At 35.4% G+C, this 16,676-nt stretch overlaps 1 protein-coding gene across 12 annotated transcripts in view; it reads right to left on the minus strand.

The window, feature by feature from the left end:
• The window catches only part of PRPF40A (pre-mRNA processing factor 40 homolog A), a 50,800-nt gene extending 34,215 nt beyond the window's left edge, over window positions 1-16,585 (minus strand). For 4 of the 12 annotated variants that reach the window (XM_074336458.1, XM_074336453.1, XM_019751732.2 and 1 more), the window contains exons 1-4: window positions 15,843-16,232; window positions 14,450-14,581; window positions 2,143-2,223; window positions 975-1,005 (exon numbers count right to left, since the gene is read on the minus strand). In XM_074336458.1, coding sequence (XP_074192559.1) covers window positions 975-1,005; window positions 2,143-2,223; window positions 14,450-14,581; window positions 15,843-16,118 — 520 coding nt within the window. In that variant the 5' untranslated portion in view covers window positions 16,119-16,232. Of the gene's footprint in view, window positions 1-974; window positions 1,006-2,142; window positions 2,224-12,977; window positions 13,058-14,449; window positions 14,582-15,716; window positions 16,235-16,311 lie in introns of those variants that run through there. The other 8 variants (XM_019751730.2, XM_019751728.2, XM_074336442.1 and 5 more) reach the window with 6 other exon arrangements.
• Between the last annotated feature and the right edge of the window lie 91 nt (window positions 16,586-16,676).

Consider the following 16,676-nt stretch of genomic DNA (forward strand, 5'->3'; position numbering starts at 1 on the left):
TAATTTGTGTGGAACATTATTTACTCATGCGTAATTGAAGCATTACTATTATATGGTCACACAAGTGAAAACAAACATTTCTTGGTAATTTGTACAATGAAATTATCACAGGGTTTATAAACTCCAATGACTACAAGTACCAAGCAGGTTACAGAAAAATGACTGATAGTCCAGAAGGCCAAGAATACATGCTCCGTACCTAAAGCATGGAGGTGCTACCCCATTCCATGTTTGCTGAGTACAAATATGGACTCAACCAGTTTGTTTTTTTAATTTTTAAAAATTCATTTTTCAATTGCCATTGACATACATACAATATTTATTAGTTCCAGGTGTACAGAACATAAGTGATTAGACATTTATACACCTCACAGTGATCACCCCAACAAGTCCATTACCCATCTGACATTATACAGTTATCAAAATATTGACTATATTCCCTATGCTGTACTTTACATCCCTGTGACTATTTTTTTCCAATTATAGTTGCCATTCAATATTATTTTATATTAGTTTCAAGTGTACAGCATGGTGTCAACCAGTGTTTCATTCAAATATTCTCTGAGTATCTACTGTGTTGACAAGGACCATTACAAACAATGAATATTTAGATCATCCAATTTTTCAAGACAAATTCAATCTTTGTATAAAAAGATAAATTCAATCTTTCTATAAAGCCTACAAACTTTAAAATGTTAGCAACTGTTTATAAAATTTAAAAACACTGTGTAGGCTAAGTTATACCTGGTAGACCAAATCTGGTCCCAGAACTCCTGATCTAAAACTATGATAATTTCCTATGGATTCAATTATGAATGAATGCAATCCAAATTTCCCATTTCTTAAAAAAAAAAAGACAAAAATCAGGAACTGACAATAAGGCCAAGAGACATTGCTTTCATTCCTCATTAGATTATGGTTGCTACTGTTTAAAGGAAGTCTAATATATATATCACCATAAGTGGTATACATACCTGCTGCTACATCCATATTATTCACTCCTGGCTATAAGAAGAAAAGTAAAATTAGTAATATTCATCGTTTAAACTATGTTTTACATAAGTTCTTCATAAAGCACACTCAGTCTCCTCTATGCATAATTCTCGAGCCAGATTTTTAGTAAGTTGTAGTCTCACTTCCCTGAGCTTGCTATAAATTATAAAAAACATCAATAACCAGGGGCTACTGAAGCTCTTTAATCTGTCTTATCTTTATTTGATCATCAATTATATACAGATCTACAACCTGCTACCCACAATTCTGAAATCCAAAGAACTCTGAAAACCAAGTTTTGTCAAGTGTGACACCAAAACTCATTATAGTGACAAAACTTGCCCCGAATTAAATGAACTCTTTATAGTCTTTATCCCACTTCAGAGGAAATACCCATAAGTTCTGCTATAGAAACATCGTGCTAGTAATTATAGGGCACTGCCTAAGACCCCATCGGAAATTTTTACGTTATTATATAGTACATGTAATGTATTACTTTACCATATGAAAAAAAAATTTGAAATATATCTGGTCCTAGGGATTTTGGATAAAACACTGCAAACCTACCACCCCAGTGGTTGTTCATTACAACCACTAAGCTAACACGTTGCACAATTTAAATATCATGATGATTTATATAATATATTGTTATACCACCCAATAAGGGTGATAAGGCTGTTCCAGGATTTTCTAAGTAATGTGACACAGGTAAAATCTGAAGAAATAATAGATTTCAAATGCAATCGAATGTCTAAATCTGGAATCTAGTATTAAATCACATTGTATCAATTAATTAGCACTCAGTAAAGCAAATGTCTCTACACTTTAAGATTAGAATGCTATTAGACCAATAAAATATTTCTGGTTGACAATTATGCTTTTTAGTATTCTACACTCGTGTAATGTAGAATTAATTTAATAAGTAAGGATGCTCACATATAAATATGAGAAAAAAATATAAATGCCTATCATTCAAGAAACTAAACATAAAAATCCACTGTAATTTCTGTCTTACAATATTCCGAAGGCACTTAAAAAGCTAACATGAATGCTTAAAAAGCTAACATGATTGCCTATAAAATACATACATATTATTTCATATATGGAAGTAATCAAAACATCACAGAAAAGTTATTTTCACAAGATTACCGGTAAGGCAGGCTGCATGGAAGCCTGAGACATATGAGACATCATCATTCCAGGCATTACTGAAGACATCATTCCAGGCATCTAGAACAAAAGTGAAAAAAATGGTTACTATATAAGACCAAAGCACTGAACATGACTTGAAGAATCTATCTGGTTTTTAAAGCTAGTATGTACAATTTAATATTAAAACCCAGTGCACTATACTATATGGATAGTATGCTTAGTAAGTGCTTGTTGAATGAATGAAGTACTTTATCAAAGATCTATTTTAATACGTCATAATTTACATGTACATTCAAAATTTTTAACAAATGAACCCAAAAGTTTAGACAATTATGTTATATGTAACATAAATTAAGAATATTAATTTCCTTTTAATTTTAGCTCAACACTCATGTTTTTCTTCCTTTTTTTGAAGACAATTTTTTTCATTATTTCTCACCTTTGATTTTTAATATCTAATTCAAATAAATTACATAGTAATCTGGTCCTTTTAAAAATTCTAGATCAAAAGTGCTTCAAATTGTTATTTAAAAAAACATGTAAAAAACAAACTTCTCAAACACAAATCATCTATGCTTTCTGTTAAAGAAAAATTTAATAAAACACACATACATGAATATCTGAAGAAAAAATATTAGTTTGGGAGTTTAGTCTACCAATGACTGCCATCCAAACGTATGAATTAATCTTCCCTACTAAGTAATTAGGAATAAGTCTCAGGAAGGTTAACACAAATTTCCAACAGATTTTGACCCAATGCTCATCTGTATTAGTATAACCTCACATTGTAATTTTGATTTTAATATGAATAAATCTGAAGAAAACACGGAGGGGGATAAAAATTATACACAACAATCATAGGTACTTAAAATACGTAACCAGTTAGTTATTTAAGTGTTTCAAATTAAATAAACAATCTGAGAAATAGGAACAACCAAAACGAAATAAGCTTATTGGTCAACAGGAACATACACAGCTTACTAAAGGTGGAGAACATACACATTGAATTTTATTACTTGTGAAAGTCAAGTCACAAAGCAAAACCAGGATAAAGTACCATTAAAATGAACTAGCATTAGAAGCATACAGAATTTGAAAACCGATGCATTGACAAGACTCCACAGCCAGACTAACAGAATTATAAATTACACATTAAGGAGCAAAATTAGGACAAGCATATAAGAACTAGATTTGTTTTCTCTTCTCCCCACCTCCAACAGACTGTACCCTCACAATTAATTTGGCTTTAGGCTAATAAGCAAAATAGGTTTACATTCTTTAAATACTAAGTAACTGATTATGAGAAGCAAGGTGGGCCAACAGAGAGAAACAGACATATTTAAAATGGTGTGTTGATAAAATCGAAAGCTAGTAAAACATTCAAAAACTAGAATTCAAAGCTAAATTGAGAAACTGAACTTTGAAAACTTGAGAGAAAAATGAAAGCATATTCTCCTAAGAATTAAAGACATTAAGAAAAGTGGGGTAAAAATTCCATCATGCAACAGACCATTTCCACATGGTGGCAGTACAAAATGATTATACAAATGAATGTACTTTCAAATTGAAATATTCTGACTTCATAAGATATACAGGGATCAAATCCATTTAAATAACAAAGCATAAAAAAAGTTTACAGACAAAAGTTTACTAGAGCAGGCCAATTATATAGCAGACAATATTTGAAAATCACTAAAGGGCAGAGTTCGACAGAATTCACTCAATTGTTCTTTCCATACTTCACATTTTAAAATATCTCAAATCGCCTTTAGACTAAAACTTCACGGCACTGGTTACAGAATGAGATTTAATTTCAAACAAAAAGCCAAATTCTCGCTCAGTGTCTCTAACTTCTGGGGAGTGATAACTAGTCTGTTCAACCTGATAAACACTGGCAAGAGTCTTAAATCATGTACAACTGAATATTCTAAAATTAAATTGGTCACTAATATAGCTTTAATCCAAAACTGTGATGTTATTCACATGAAACCAAAGACAAAAACATAATTATAAAAAACACTGTTTCTTATAAAAAGCTATTAACAAGAAGTTGGCAAATTAACAGCTGTTCCAGAGGCTTAGAAAAGCCTGTTTCCCAAAGACTGAAGAAATCTTTGTGGAAATGTTATTTCTGTTTTTCATTAATTTTACAATACAAATAGGGCGATGTACTTTTCAACCCGTCTGATTGAAACTTAAATTCTTTCAGAGGGTTTGTGGTAACTTAGGCCAATCACTTGGCAGCACCATCAATCTGAGACCATTAAATTTTTTAAGTTTTTTTTTTTTAAAGGAGGGCACAGCTCACAGTGGCCCATGCAGGGATCGAACCTGCAACCCTGGTATTATTAGCACCACGCTCTAACCAAGTAAGCTAACCAGCCACCCTATTTTGTTGTTTTAAGCCACACTGGTAATGGGAAAACAGGCTGCAAGCTTATGAGAACTGGCTTGTTGTTCAAATCCTCAGAAGTGAGTTTTCCTCCCTTTGCCCACAACCACGGATGAGACACTCCCGTTACTGTGCTGTCCCTTTTTGCATGGTAGGTTTCCTTCTTGCTTTACACGGAGGGAATGAATAACCATTTGGTGTCCCAGCTTTATTTTTTGTCTTTTAGAATTCTAATTTAGCGCCCCCTTCCCCACCCTAAGCACACAATACAGTGTAATGTCTCACCACTGATGATGCTTGTAAGTTCCATGGAAATGGGATACTGGTTCAAAATGGCTAAAGAGGAAAATTCTTAACATAGCTGCTACAATAATGCCACAACAAAGTCCATAAGCCAAATCATTCTTAAAGTTACAAAGTGGTAGTTCACATAAGCTTAATGTGCAACAAATCATAAAAACACGATGTAGAGCTTCAAGCTTTCCATTTAAGCTACTTTGGTATTTAAGTGCTATAGTTAAGAGATGGAGAGAACACGAAGGGTGCAAGATGTATATGTGAGACATAAGCTAAATTGCCTAAAATATTACACATCTGAACTGGCACTTTGGCACCTTTAAAACACAAAAATAATTCAGACATACTATTTGATATACTTTATTTACAAATGCCTAAACACTTATGTGTGTGTATATAATTTATATATATGTAATTTATATATATATAATTTATATACATATATTTCTATATATGTACTTCTAATGATAAATTATCAAGATGCTGTGAGAATCACCAGTGTGAAAAAAAGAAAACCTATAAAAATTAGGGAGCACCACACAATCTTCTCATTTTTAGCATCCCACTTTGGAAAAGTTTTTAATGTTAGATAAAAGCAAGCTTGCTTCATTTATTACTCTAGATATGAGCTCTGACAATTAAGTTCGCAGACTCATCCTAGAAAAAGTGCTACATATTTCATTGCTGAATATCACTATGAAGTACTCCCCTTGGGAAGCTGTGCATCAACACCAGCGCCTAGTCCACCCTTCAAAGCAAATTTGGAACTCTTTCTGGAATGGTCACCAGAGCTGTCATTGTATTTCCCTTAATGTCCTGAATGTCATCAAAACGTCTTCCTTTTAATATTTCCTTTATCTTCGAATAAAGAAAGAAGTCATTGGGGGCTAGATCAGGTAAGTAGGGAGAGTGTTCCAATACAATTATTTGTTTACTGGCTAAAAACTCCCTCACAGACAAGCTATGTGAGCTGGTGCATTGTCGTGATGCAAGAGCCTTGAATTGTTGGTGAAAAGTTCAGGTCGTCTAACTTTTCACGCAGCCTTTTCAGTACTTCCACATAGTAAACTTGGTTAACTGTTTGTCCAGTTGGTACAAATTTATAATGAATAATCCTTCTGGTATCAAAAAAGGTTAGCTACGTCATTGCAACAAATTCGTGAACTTGTCAGACCTCGTATTTTTACAATTATTAATAAAAGGTACAGTAATAAAAGCAATCCTATCAATGCTATAGCAAAATAATTGTACAAAATGTTAACTAAATTTGCCCAATTTTATTATAATATGAAAACAAAATTGAACATCTTCATGAAGGCACTTCAAAAGTTATTTTTTTTCCGTGATTATCTCCTGCTGGAAAGAAATCACAGAACCTAATCTATCTTTTGTCTAAATATTAACACTTAAATTTGGTTTATTTTTAAAAACCATTCTTACTGCAAACCTGCACTTGCAGATTATTTAAAATATTTGGTTCTTGTATTTTTACTTGATTCTTCTTAAATGTGCTAAAGCGAGATTCCACAAGTAGTACACTCTACAGAGGCTATTAAGTATAATATTTAAAAATTTTCTTCTATCCCACTAACTTACCACACGAAATATATAAAGGAATGCAAAAAATTAATCTTTGAATAACTGCAAAAAATACATCTTTGAATTTAACTAAATGCTCATTCAATTGGAAATAAATAGAAACACCCCTATTTAAAGCATATCCTAACAATCCAAAGTAAGTGGCTGCTTTTTGGGATACTCAATTAACATTACTTCCTCTTTATCTAGAGTTAGATACAAATTCAAGACATTCGTCCTTTTCTGATACAAGAAACATTTAAACAAAAACCAGACAATATTCACACAAACTGTTACCACATGAAATAGATTATCATTTAATAAGTCAATTGCCATTATTAAGAATTATTTAGTTGGCTAAATACTCTCAATCTGGAGAGTTTAGAATCGCTGTAGTCCAGCTGACCCTTGAACAAAGCAGGTTAGTGTTGCTGAATCGGTATTGTTGAAAATCCATGTGCAACTTTTGACTTCCCAAAAACTTTACTAATAGCCTATTGTTGACCAGAAGCCTTACCAATAACAAAGTCTATTAACATTTATCTTGTGTTTTACATGTATTTACACTGTATTCTTACAATAAAGCTAGAGAAAACGTTATTTGAAAAATCGTAAGGAAAATACATTTACAGTACTTATTGAAAAAAAAACCCCACATCTAAGTGCACCCATGCAGTTCTAACCTGTGTTGTTCAAGGGTCAACTATATACACTTTCCCTTCAGACTCCAAAAAGGTTAGCTTAATGACATAATCTCACACTGCTGTAGTACACAGAAGCAGCCTAGTATAGCTAGCTGTTAAGTACACAAGTCAGACTGCCAGAATTTCTATCCCAGCTTGGCCACTTACCAGCTGTGTGACTTGGGCTAATTTACTCAACCTATCTGGGCCTCAATTTCCTTACCTGTAGCATAGAGAAAAACAGTACTCATCTGATAGGATTGTTGTAGGGATCAAATGGAATAATACATGAAAGGCACTTAGAACAATGCTCAATAAATGATAGCTATTTCATTACTACTGCTCTCCTTCAACTCATATAATCAAAGTATCTTTTATGTTGTCCCTTGTCTCATCGATTTCCTATCTGTCTGTTAGATAGGCACTTTGGCTCTTCAAATGCATCTAGTAAATATTGTAAAACATCATCTTTAGTAGGAATCAACACATGTAACAACACATAATAAAAAGTTAATCCCAGATTAAACATCAATTTAGTGACGGCTCTGAAATGTCACTATACAATTCACTCAATTCTTTGGATCTTACTATTCTCATCTATAAATTGGACATCTGTCTAGCCAACCCACTTCTCAGAATCAGGAGAATCAAATTCAATAGGATATATGAATCTCTCAAAGTTATATATAACCATGGTAATATAATTCTAACACAGATTAGGTATCACAATCCCATTCCTTAAAACCTTAAAAGACAAAACAAAATTAAAAACCACCTACGTGAAAAAGGGCAAGTAAACAGTTTAAATTATTTAGTGATACTTAGCTTATTGTCTCTTACTAACCCCCAAACTACTTAAGAGTACAGAAAATATAAAGAGAAAACCACTGGGTACAGATATGTGACACAAAAACGTAGATATCAAGCTGAATGAAAATGAACAGTACCATTTCATTTTTGAAAAGCTCTAAACACACTGGGGATACAAATTGTAGTGTCTCAGTTAAGTCACATAGAAATAAAGACTTTAAAACTTACTCTAAAAAGTCATTTAGGCCTTTTTTAGGACACAAGTATAGAGGGACACAAGACTACTACTATCCTTTTCTCCAAGTCTCTTAAAGTAGCTTCAGTATTACATCTAGCTAAATCGTTACATAGTTATCTACATGAAACTTTATTTTTAGTTTCTTCTCAACTGTGGACATCTTTAGGACAAAGAGCACGTCTCATTTATGTATGTATCACTGCTGCAGGGGACAGTTACACAGATTAAAGCAGAAACTCAAACACTTGTAGCAGACAACTTTATTACCAGTCCTATTTCTGTATAAGAAATGGTAATTTTCTGTTGTATTTAACAAACAGATAACCATAAATATATAATGACCTTCAAGTTACTGAAAAATCATTGTTCAGGTAAGTAAGTTACTTTCTTGGTATCACGTGGCCAAAGAAACTATACCAAACTCATGTTTTCAAACAGAAACAATGCTCATTCATTAATCAAAAGGTTAATTTACAAAATCTTAGCCCAAACAGAACACCTAGACCTAATTAAGATTACATTTGCATTATAATGATAATTTTGCTTAAAAAAAAAAAAAAAAAAAAAGCCTATGTATATCCCACAGCTGTGTACTAGGGGTGTTTTGTTTTGTTTTGTTTTGACCTAGAGTATAAGCTGTGAAGGTTCACAAAAAGATTCATCTCCACTAAATTTCCAAACATCCTGAAGTATCGTGACAGCCAAATCAGCAGTTAGAAGATGGCAAAACACAGTTCAGCCAGGCATCTGAGTAAATGCCTGTAAGTTCATAGTATCTACATCGTTCATCTTTACACCGATACCACAGTTAAATGTCTATTGACTAAGAGACATGAAAGTATGAAAAAAGAAACTAAGAATGAAAGTAAGACGACTTCTGAGACAAAAATCTACTCCTTCCTGTTTATAAACCTTCACAATTTATACCTATTATTTCTCCAGGTAAAAAACAAACAGAAAAAACCCTAGTACACGCTATGGGACATACACAGGTACCAAATCTTTACTACCTACTGATATACTACTTCATGATGATTCAAAGTCATCTCATCAACATTTCAAATCCAATTAAAAATCAACAGATTAACCTGTTGAGATTTGCTCTCGTCCTTTTTGATCCCTCTACATAATACATATGTTGAACTCTACAAGCTGCTTCATTTACGTGTGTTAATACTAATTTATTTTGATGTTCCTCCTTTCTCCTAAAAAGCAGACTAAAAGAATAAGCAGTGCCAATTCAGCATTTCTCAAAAAAATGCTAATTCCATGTAATGTACTAGACAAAACAAATAGACAAGTAACAGGGGGCTACCGAACTGGGGAAGCGGAGAAGATAGTCAAATAAAACTCAGAAATACTAAACAAAAACAGTTTTAAGAGGCTTCTGAGAGACTTTTCAGCATCTTTAGAAAATACTGTGCCCTGTAACTCTCAAAGAGGGAGGAAGGGGTACAGTTTATTCTTCTAAATTTACATGGTCTTCCTAGCTCTCTCCAAATACTCCCCATATTTAGAAACACTGAAGTTTTTGAAAAGATGAGTTTATACTTAAATGAAATGCTATCTAAAGATATGAAAATAAACTTACCTTCTACTACCTAGCATTAGTAAAAACTATCAAAATTATCTATATACATAGCCCCAAAGTTACACAAACACATTAAATGGTCTGGGTAAACCTGTTTGTTAAAAAGTACTTCCTGAGTAATGTAAATGCATAAAGAAAGTTACCTAGATTCAAGAATTATGAGCATATAATCTAAAAAAAAAAAAAAAGTTTGTATTTATCACTGGCTAATATCCAATTCAATGGCCTGAATTCCGTAAATACCCACAAGTCCGGGTAATTCAAAAGTAATAGTAACAAATCAATTTGTCAAATAGGTGAGATAAATCTAAGATACCAATACTTGGGATTTTTCTGGAAGGCCTATATTCCAAATTATTGTATTTCCCTAGGGTATGGAAAAAATCTGTGGTAAAACTTTAATTCAAGAGGTGATCATCAATGAAGTCACGCAGATAAAAAATACACCTGCCTGTAATTTAAAATAAGTGGAAATGAATATTTGCTTTATTCACTAAAAATTATTATTTTCAACAGATTTATCCTCCCTTTTTGTCAACTGAAAAAGCAAAGGTAAAGAGGCAGACACTAAAACCAAGAGTAAATGTAACAATGTAAACACAAGCAACCCCTGAAAACAGTCACATGTAACATCCACTGGCTGGCTTATATTGTAGGAAAGAATATCTGTGTTTGTTTCATTCATTCAACAAGTATTTTACTGAGCACACATGGTGTGCCAAGAACTGTGCTCAGCACCTGTAAAATTCTTTAAAAATAAAGAACATAGCCCCTGCCCTCTAAGAGCTTACAATCTACTACTCATTGGGAAAACAAAGCAAATAAACAACTCAATAACTAAATGCCAAAATAAGTGAAACAGTAAAGAGCTATGGGCAGATTATATAGTCTTATTTTAATAATTTGAAAGGAGGTGTATGCTGGGCAAAGTTCTTGCTGAGATCTCCTGGAGAAGGCAGGACTTGAAATGGCAAAACTTAGTTAAGTAAAGGCAAGTTCATGGAGGTAATGAGCTGGGGGAAGGAGGGCAAGAACAGCAGGAGCTCAGTCATGAATATAATCACTCAAGATACCATGAAAAGACCAGCCTTACAAATTAGGCAATGTGAAGACACGCAGCTCGGAATTGTGATTTGAATTATACTACCCTTCAAAGTTAAGGCGTGGAATTTAGATATTGTGGCACAAGCACAGAGAAACACTGGAGGTTCTTGGGCAAGGAGATAACACACTGAAATCTAAGAGAATCTTTTGCGGGGCAGTATCGAAGTAAGAAAAAACCAGCTCAAAAGTTATGAGATCCAAGGCATGGGAATACAACGATGTGCGCTCAGATGGCATGCAGGAATAAGATCTGCTAAAGTCTTCCTTAACTCAATAAAAAAACAAGGCTATCATACTTATTTGTAAAAAAGCAATTATTCATTTATGTTTATTGAACAAAAGCAAAAAAATAAGTACTGAATAATTAGAATTAGGGAAGCATTACTAAAAGAATGTTCTGTTCTTTTATTTCCCTATCAACTCATACAATCTCTTGCGCATCTTACTCTTTTTATCAAGTGATCTGAATTGAAGCATAGGCTGTTGGAGTTGAAATGGACCTTTAATCTTTTACAGTCCTCTTATTTTAAAATAAAGAATATTAAGAATCAAAAAAGAGGAAGAAAAAAGCCAGCTAGGAAGACTCTCTTGGGCTTAGTGAGGGCGAAATTATCTGTGATAAAGATGGCAGGACTTGCATGTCCTTTATCTAAAAAGGACAACAAAAACGTCAGATGTCAAAACATTGTAAAAGCAAAACATTTGCTATTGATATGGAGGAAGATGAGGACCTCACACATAATTATGTCTTAATGTAAATCTCTTCTGAAAATTTTTCAGTATTGCCACCAAGCGGAAAAATTACTTTATTAATATGGGTTTCTTAACCAGTGATAAATCATTACTTAACTCACACATTATTTAAAGTTTATACAACTTGTAAGGTCTCTGACAATAAGATCCTATAATTCTGTAAAAGAAGAAGCACAATTTTCCCACAGGAAATTAATGTACAGTAAGAAAGAGGCAGGATAATTAAGATAAACTTGAAAAGTATTATTATACTCCGTTTGATAACTTTCAAATATTTATTATCAAATAGATTCAGCCTGAATTCTAAAAAGGGCATTCTAGGTTATCTCCTGAAAAACAAATTAAACAAAACGAACGTAATACTTTAACTTAAATAAATTGTTGCATTAGAAAAATTATGAACTCTGGCTTCTGTCGATTGTTATTCAGACCAGTCTTCATGTTATTTTATAAACAAGTTTTAAAGTTTCATGTCATGTTCAGTAATATTCCATAGACCACAATCACTTAGAAGACTGCCACCCATTTCAGTCTTCAGCTTGTCCAAAATGAGACTTTAATGTGATCTAGGCAATATACACGAAGGTTCCATAACCTTCTGCCACAAAGTCTAAAGAATTTCTGAATTTTTAAAAAATTGGACAGCAGAACCAACCCTACCAGCTTTGTTACTGCGGCGACTATATATACGCACCCTACTTTGTCTCAGTATCTTCTGACCACTGACTGCTCATTAATACTTCTGAGAGTGGATCAACAGAAGAAATGATGGATAAAAAAAGGTAAATTTTGCACATTATCTACTTTTATTTTAAAGGTAGTTGTTTACAGTAGGGCTTTAAATTAGATTTCTGGATTACTTGAGTATTTAAATTGTCCATGCCCTCTCAGTTTATCATCAAAGCTAAAATAAGAATTAGTTTTACCAAGACTTGGACCCAATATCTATTTGTTAAATATTAAGAGGGAAAAAAAGAACAAATCTTTAGGAAAAATGGGGATTCTCTTGGGACCCTCAGAGCTGGACTCCTAAGACGTTTATTATCCTGAAAGGGGCCACAGGCAGAGAAGGACTTTGCATTAAATAGTCAGGTTGGCATATACTAGGAAAAATGTAGAAGAAAACCCCAAGGTAAAATTCAGAGTATTTGAATGGATGTGTAGCAAGTCACCTTACTAGGAAGATGGTCACTGATATATAGCTGAAGAGAAAGGGCCATAGAACAAACTGTGACCAGCTTATGTCAATGAGACACACAAAAGTACTTAAAAAAAAAAAAAAAAAATCTGCATTTTACTACAAATGATGAGCTGCTATCTTGGTTTTGGTAGTGCAATAGAGCACATTACAGCAAGGGTAAGCAGGTCAATCCCTTGCAAACTTACCTTGATTGGCCCAATGGAAACAGAAGGCCCCAGAAAAGAGAGAAGCATCTGGCAGTAGCAAATTGTTTTATTTTATCTTTCTGTGGAAAGAAACTAATTTTAAATAAGAACCAGAGCATTTTAAGAATAAATATTTTTTAAAGCTCATTATCTAGTTAGAGCAGCTCTACTAAGAAAACAAGAGCTCCTTGCTGCTTAAAGATGGAAAGAAACAGAAGAAGAATCAAAGGTGTTTCTCCATCAACTAGGGAGTTTTAAAACTCGTGTTATTCTAGCGTAACAAAATAAATGGTTCTTTTATTTAAAGTACTACAAGCCGAATCCTCTGGGCCTGGTACCTTCGAATAAAGATTTTTACACAAAGTTAAGGGCTATATTCCAAAATAAAAAAAAGAAAAGAAATAATTGACATTTAAACCCTACTACTCTTAAGATTAAGTAAAAAGAGACACAGAGCAAGCTCCTTTCTCCACTACAATTTCACCAATAACTTAAACCATCAAAGCTTAAATGATTATCAAAATAAACAGTATTAATTAGCAGAAACATCATACCTAATTGACTGGCTTTCCAAAAAATTTTGTTAGCCTAAATTATTGATGATTTATTGAGATACTCAAATGGAAAGAACCCAGCCACCAAACTAATTTTAAATAATGAGAGCATTTAAAGGATTCATTATCTAGTTAGAGCAGCTCTACTAAGAAATTATTATAGAATCTAGCGGGGCATAAAATTATTCATGGTAACTGAACCTGTTACCTTTCTTAAATGCTTCTCTAGGAACTCAGCTCTATTACATTCACTGAGTCCACATTAAAATCTTTTGATCCAGATCACTCCCACAAAATGTCCATTTACAATTTATGCTGGAGATGGAAGGGACAACTCAAAAGCAGGAGTGCAGAAGCAATAAACATTAAAACAACAACAAAACAGTGTAAGTGGAAACTACCTATTTGGCACTGTCCTATGAAGAACCAAATTAGAGTAGAACCTCCCCACCTCCACACACTCCCTCCACCCCAAACGAGGAAGCTTTTTCAGGAATAAAATTCATTCTAAGCCAAAAACCTAAACAAGTGCAATTTTTAGATTCTATGAATTTACATAGTCCGCCGACATAAATTATGTTATCTATCAGATAATATTTATCCTTAGAATATTAAGTTCAATTGACATACTTGGGGGAAAAAAGTCATTAAAAAGTCTACATATACAGTATTACTTTTAAATTAAAAAAAAACAACTCTTAGTTTTGTTGCAATGGAAAGTTGATCTTTTACACAGAAAACTTTTCATTATATTCAAAATGGTTAGTATCATGACTCAACATTTCATTTATTTGAAAACATTATTTTGGCATAAACGAATCCTTAAATAGCTACAAGTATTGACCCAGATTCTGAAATCTTGGCACAATACCATAGGCAAAAATAAATAAAAACAAAATAAAACAAAAACATTCTTACTTGTCCCATTGGTGGCCCTCCCATTGGGGGCATCATTTGTGGCATCATTCCATGAGGTACAGGAGGCATATTCGCTCTCTGACCCATAGGGTGCATTCCCATTGGGGCATAATGCATGCCAGGGTGCCCCATCTGAAAAATAAGGGGAATTTAAAAATTAGCAAACAACAATAAATGCTCCTTAAAAAACTGATTTCAACAAATCAGCTATGTGCAGTGATATAATATTAGGTTAATGTGTGATTTAATTACTAGGTTAGTTTATACTTTGCCTTAAACAAAAATGCACTACATCAATATTTATAATGAGCTTTCAAATAATCAAATTCCAGAACAAAATACAGAAAATTAAAATCATTAGTGAACAGCTAGATTATGTTTTTTTTTTTTTAGATTATGTTTTTTAAAGCACATTTATTTAATCAATTACTGACTTGCTAAACTCAGAAAAAAATGTACGTGAAAGCCAACTTAACTGTTACGATGAAAACCACAACTTTATCTTATATCACACAGATATTAGGTAACTATTTTTATTTTTTAAGACTATTCTTAAATTTATTTCTGGATGATCTTAAGCTTAACTTACCCAATTAACTCAAAAGGACTGGTCTTATAAAACACAAATAATATGGGTACCCAGGGACACCTCATTCCTAACAAATAAACACTTCCTAATATAATCACATTTCCTAATATAACGTTTATACGGGTAAAATTACTTCTACCAAAAAAAAAAAAAATTATTCCAAGACTGAGGTCTGTCATTCACACACACTAAATGCAAAAAAACTAATTAATCCATTTTAACGTACTTTTATAAGACTACTTCCTTTACCTGGGTGTTCATTGTTTCAGGTCTTAAAACCAAGTAATGTATCACCTGCCAAATCTCCCAGCTGTCCACCCTACAGACACCACTACTATTAGTGAAAACAGATCTTGGCATATTCTTCTAAAGCCTCCAGAATCACGTCGCCGCCTCCCCCTCCCTCCTAAATCGGGCCTACCTCTCGGGAACCGTCACCCAGCTCGGGGCCCAGCACCTCCACCGCACATCTGTCTAAGCCCAGCCACTGGAAACTTCCAGGGTCCCACATCCTTCCCTTTGTGCATTCTCGTCCTCCATTTCTCCCCCTCGGAACACATCCCACCACCTCGAGCTCTTCCTTCGTCCACTCTTATCTTCTTCTCCTTTTGGAGAAAGCTTCCTGTCTGACTCCGTTTTTCATTGTGCCGCTTTTCCCCTGCCACACTGATCCCTTACCGAGGGCCGTCTCCTCAGGAAGCCGTCAGCAGAGACCCAAGAGCTGGAGCAGAGGCTTGAGCCGGACAATCTCCGCTCCCCGTCCCCAGGACCCCGCGCGGGAGGATGGCTCTCCATTTCACTCACCATGAGGCCTCCACGCTCGGCTCCTGTCCCCGGCCTCATCGTCTGGCTCAGACTGCTCCGCCGGCGGCCACTACCGCCGCATATACCAACAAGAAGCGATCTGAGTGGCTGGCGCCCGCTGGGGCCAAAGGTTAAAGGCTGCCCCACGCTACGGGGCGGGATCAGCGGGGCCAATAAGCTGACAGGCTTCCCCGCTGTCCAGTCAGAGTGCGCTGCCGACACGCAGCTCTGCGGCGATTCGCCCCCAGCCTCAGCCTCACTCGGCGTCGCCTGCATGGAGGGGGGGAGGGGGACGGAGGAAGTTTCTGCGCCGAGTCCTCTGCCGGAAAAACTCCACCAACTTACCCCCGGGAAGGGAAAACAACCGTGTCCCAGCTTCCCGAGCTTAGACCGCCTCACCCCTTAGGGGTGGGGCAGTGGGGACCTGCCACCTTCACCTCCCTGCCCGAGTTACGTACGCCCCACAAACCTGAGGCCGCCAGGGGGTAGGGTGGGGTCGGGAAGGGTGGGCGGGGGTGGGGTAAGCAGCTTCTAGCGTTAGAGGCGGCTGGGACCCGAGGCGCGCGCGCGGTGCTCCTGGCGGAGGGGAAGGGGCGGGGAAGGCAAGAGGAGGGGTCCGGTGGTCGGTGGAGCGGGCTGGAGCGCCGTACGCACCAGCTGGAGAGCGCGCGCCGGGGCGGAGAGGTGGGGGGGAGGAGGCGTGTCGAGCAGCGTGGAGGGAAGTTATGGCAGGGGCGGGGAGAACAATGCGAAAGGCTATGAGGGATGGGCACTTAAGGCGACATGAAAGCACTGGCCAGTGAGCTACCGTTCATGAGGGAAGCCCGGGGAGAG

The sequence above is a fragment of the Rhinolophus sinicus genome, linkage group LG01 (assembly GCF_036562045.2).
Source record: "Rhinolophus sinicus isolate RSC01 linkage group LG01, ASM3656204v1, whole genome shotgun sequence".
Taxonomy (NCBI): Eukaryota; Metazoa; Chordata; class Mammalia; order Chiroptera; family Rhinolophidae; genus Rhinolophus; species Rhinolophus sinicus.